Source organism: Convolutriloba macropyga, chromosome 7 (genome assembly GCF_964194025.1).
Source record: "Convolutriloba macropyga chromosome 7, txConMacr16.3, whole genome shotgun sequence".
Classification (NCBI taxonomy): domain Eukaryota; kingdom Metazoa; phylum Xenacoelomorpha; order Acoela; family Convolutidae; genus Convolutriloba; species Convolutriloba macropyga.
In genome coordinates this window covers 55,006,287-55,009,398 of record NC_134474.1, presented here as the reverse complement: position 1 = coordinate 55,009,398, position 3,112 = coordinate 55,006,287, and the positions used below count along the sequence as shown (strand labels likewise).

General features: G+C 38.9%; 1 protein-coding gene across 1 annotated transcript; it reads right to left on the bottom strand.

Moving 5' to 3' along the window:
• Positions 1-229: 229 nt before the first annotated feature.
• LOC142343164 (uncharacterized) lies at positions 230-2,878 on the bottom strand. Its single transcript, XM_075394862.1, has one exon. It carries the CDS (start codon positions 2,342-2,344, stop codon positions 533-535), a length of 1,812 nt encoding a protein of 603 aa, XP_075250977.1. The 5' UTR covers positions 2,345-2,878; the 3' UTR covers positions 230-532.
• Between the last annotated feature and the right edge of the window lie 234 nt (positions 2,879-3,112).

Genomic DNA, 3,112 nt, shown 5'->3' with positions numbered 1-3,112 from the left:
AAAGTCAATCTTATGTAAGGTCAAAATACAACGCCAATGGGCCGTCTCAGTAGTCATTTAACTCTTTAAAACAATCTAAGTGCTGCCTGCCGAATTGTTTGTTGTTTCTTTTCTTCTGCGTGACCAGATTTCTGACAACCATGCTGATTTTTGCAATAAAAGTCTCAGACACCACTTTATCAATGTGGTCGTAAATCAAGGCTGTGGAAAACTAAACTGGTGAAAAAAATCCTTTGAGAAGTTTATTTCATTTACAGTGTTAAACAAAGTGCAGCTCATTACCTTTAAATATTTTGGCTGAAATCTCTACTCAATTTTTTTTCTCTGTGAGAGATAAAACAATCATAATGTGGTGATTTTTAAACAAACATTTTAAATCATGATGACTTTACTTTCAAATGATGAAAATTTACATTCAAAATACATTCTCGTGAACAAAATATTTTTTAGGATGTAGATAAACAGAAGGTATTTTCAGAGAAGTTTTATGAAGATTATGAAATTTTTTAATTAAAACTATTTTCAATTTTGTTCACACACATTCCCACCCCTCTTGTTTGTCCTCTTCGGCTAAATTAATTTTGTTGAAAGCGGCACTCAAAAGACCATCAGTTTCAATTCGAGATTTCGTCTCCCGAACCTCCACTTCGTACCAATCGCCACTGGTCGACAACACCGCAAACATGTGATCCAGTTTTGTCAGGTCCGGCCTTGTCTCGTCAAATTTGAACTGCTTAATTTCGTCATTTTTTACAATGTCCTTTTTCTTCAACTCTCGAACCATTTGCCCGTCGTCGTGTTGCGACCTCAAAAATGACACGAAAACCAACTCGGCTTTATGTACTTCTTCCTTGTATTTTTTAAACAACTCAGCGAACCTGAAATTTTTATAGGAAGTATTTTCCTCCTCGTCAGTTACTACAATAAATGTGTTTATTTTTTGCTGGTTTTCGTAAAAGGGGTACAGACTAGCGGCCGGCGCGGTTGTGTTACCAGCCCTAATAGCCTCGCTTAGTTTCAAAACTGACTCAACGCTCGAAGGGTAAAAGGGCGCCTCAACCACCATAGAATCGAAAAAGTTTATATGCGCATCACAAATCATGGCCAACAAACTTGCGATGATATTACTGGTTGTAACACAAACTTGCATCGAACTGCTTTTATCGCCCAAAACCGCAATAGGCGACTTCAGCGTCAGCGAAATTTCGCGCAACTGTTTCTCAGCGTGCTCAACCAATTTGTCAACAATGTTTTTGTTTTCTTTATTTTCTCTTAGAGTAAAAATTCGCTCCATTAGTTTTCCATAGCTAAAGTTGACGGTTTCTCCGGCTTTCAGTTTCTCGTCGATAATTTGCCTGACCCCTGGGCAATTTAGGTCCTCGAACCACCAAATAATTGTGGTCAAGTCATGTTTTTGGGCAATTAGGAGCTTGCTTTTGTCGTCAAACCAGCTTTTTAGCTTCTTAAGGTATGCGTAGGGAATATCAATTGACTGAATAACTTCGTTCAAGTTCTCTTGTGTAATTTTAGAACACTTATGAACCAGAGAATCTTCGGGAGCCTCGCCTCCGAAACAGTAGCCCAAAAACCACTCAAGTTGAAAGTCTTTTTTAGGGTTCAAATGGCACAGATCCGCAACTTGTTTCCATGGCTCTTTCGGAAAGTGCAGTGCATAGAACTCCAACTCAGATTTTGGGATTGTGGAAGTCCATTTCTTGATCTGTCTAGCAACTGCACCGCTCAAAGATCCTTTAACTTTCAGCGCCTCCAAGTTGCCAATTTTATTTTTCAGCTTGGAAAATTTTCCATCTTTAACTTTATAACCCAGCTCGCTTTTCATGGCTGTTAGTTTCTCTAAGCGTTTCTCAGAAATTTTCAGTTGTCGTTTCGCGTCCAGCATTGAGAGCGCTTTCGTAACTTCGACCATTCCGAAAACCTCCGGCATTCTAAGCATGACCTTTGAAAGGTCATGATCGTGCCTGGCTATGGCAGCGGCCAGCGCCCTGGCTTTTGACCCAGAACTCAACTCGAGTTTGTGCTTTATCAATACCAGCATCGCGGCCTGATAGTAAGCCGGATCTTTCTGTTGCGACTGGAAATGCTGGTCGAACGAAGTGCTGTGCATGAACAAAGCTCTGACGTCATCAATGGAGATCTCCAAATTTTGAGCCTCGTTTTTGGTATCCTCATCTCCGCGAAGTTTGTTGCTGAATCCACGAGAAACAACTTTCCCTCGCCCTTTGCGACCTTTGTTGACTCGGCCGCCTGCTGTTTTCCCACCACGGCTTCCGCCTCGACCACCACGGGTTGCACCCCCGCGACCTCTACCTCGACCTCTGGGCATTTTTCGGAATTTTTCGCGAGAATTTAAGTTTAAAAGTTAAATATTTCCAAAAGGTAATTCTAACAGTTGTGTAACAGAGAAATTCGAGTTATGACTTGAGAAATCAGAACTTATTCGATTTTTGTTTGGGGATTAACTTCAAAATAGGCGATAGTTTAGCGGCTAAAATACCTGAACTAACTTGTGATATTTATTTTACAAATAAACAAAGGAAACGCTCAAAAGTGAAGTTGATTGGCTGACAAACAATACAAACTAACAAAGAAGGTAACTTTAACAAAACAACATACACGTTTGAAAAACGACAAAACTTGCGGTTTTCGTGTTAAGTCACAAGAAATACCGTAGCAACTGCACGAATTTTTAATGATAATATAAGATAGAAACTCAACAAAATTATACCGTTTCTATAATCGCAGCAAACAACTAAGAAAAATTAACAGCAAAATGCAAATTTAAATGCTGAAGAGAAACCAACAGTTCAGAAGGCGTATATTGTATTTAAATGTTAAAACTGAAAGAATATATGCTGTACAAATATTTGAAGCAAATATATACCAACCATTGTAATGGTACTAGAACGTGATATTTCGTCACAGTTACGTCATTTCAAATTCGTTCACTTTTTATTGGTAACGAGATCAAACTGAAGTTGTTTTTGCTGGTAAAAATGTCCCCGAGGTCGAATGACTGCACCGAATGAAAACTTAAAAATAGACGTTTAAAAGGGCAAATAGTGTGATGCAATAACTTGAAAAGTTACCAATT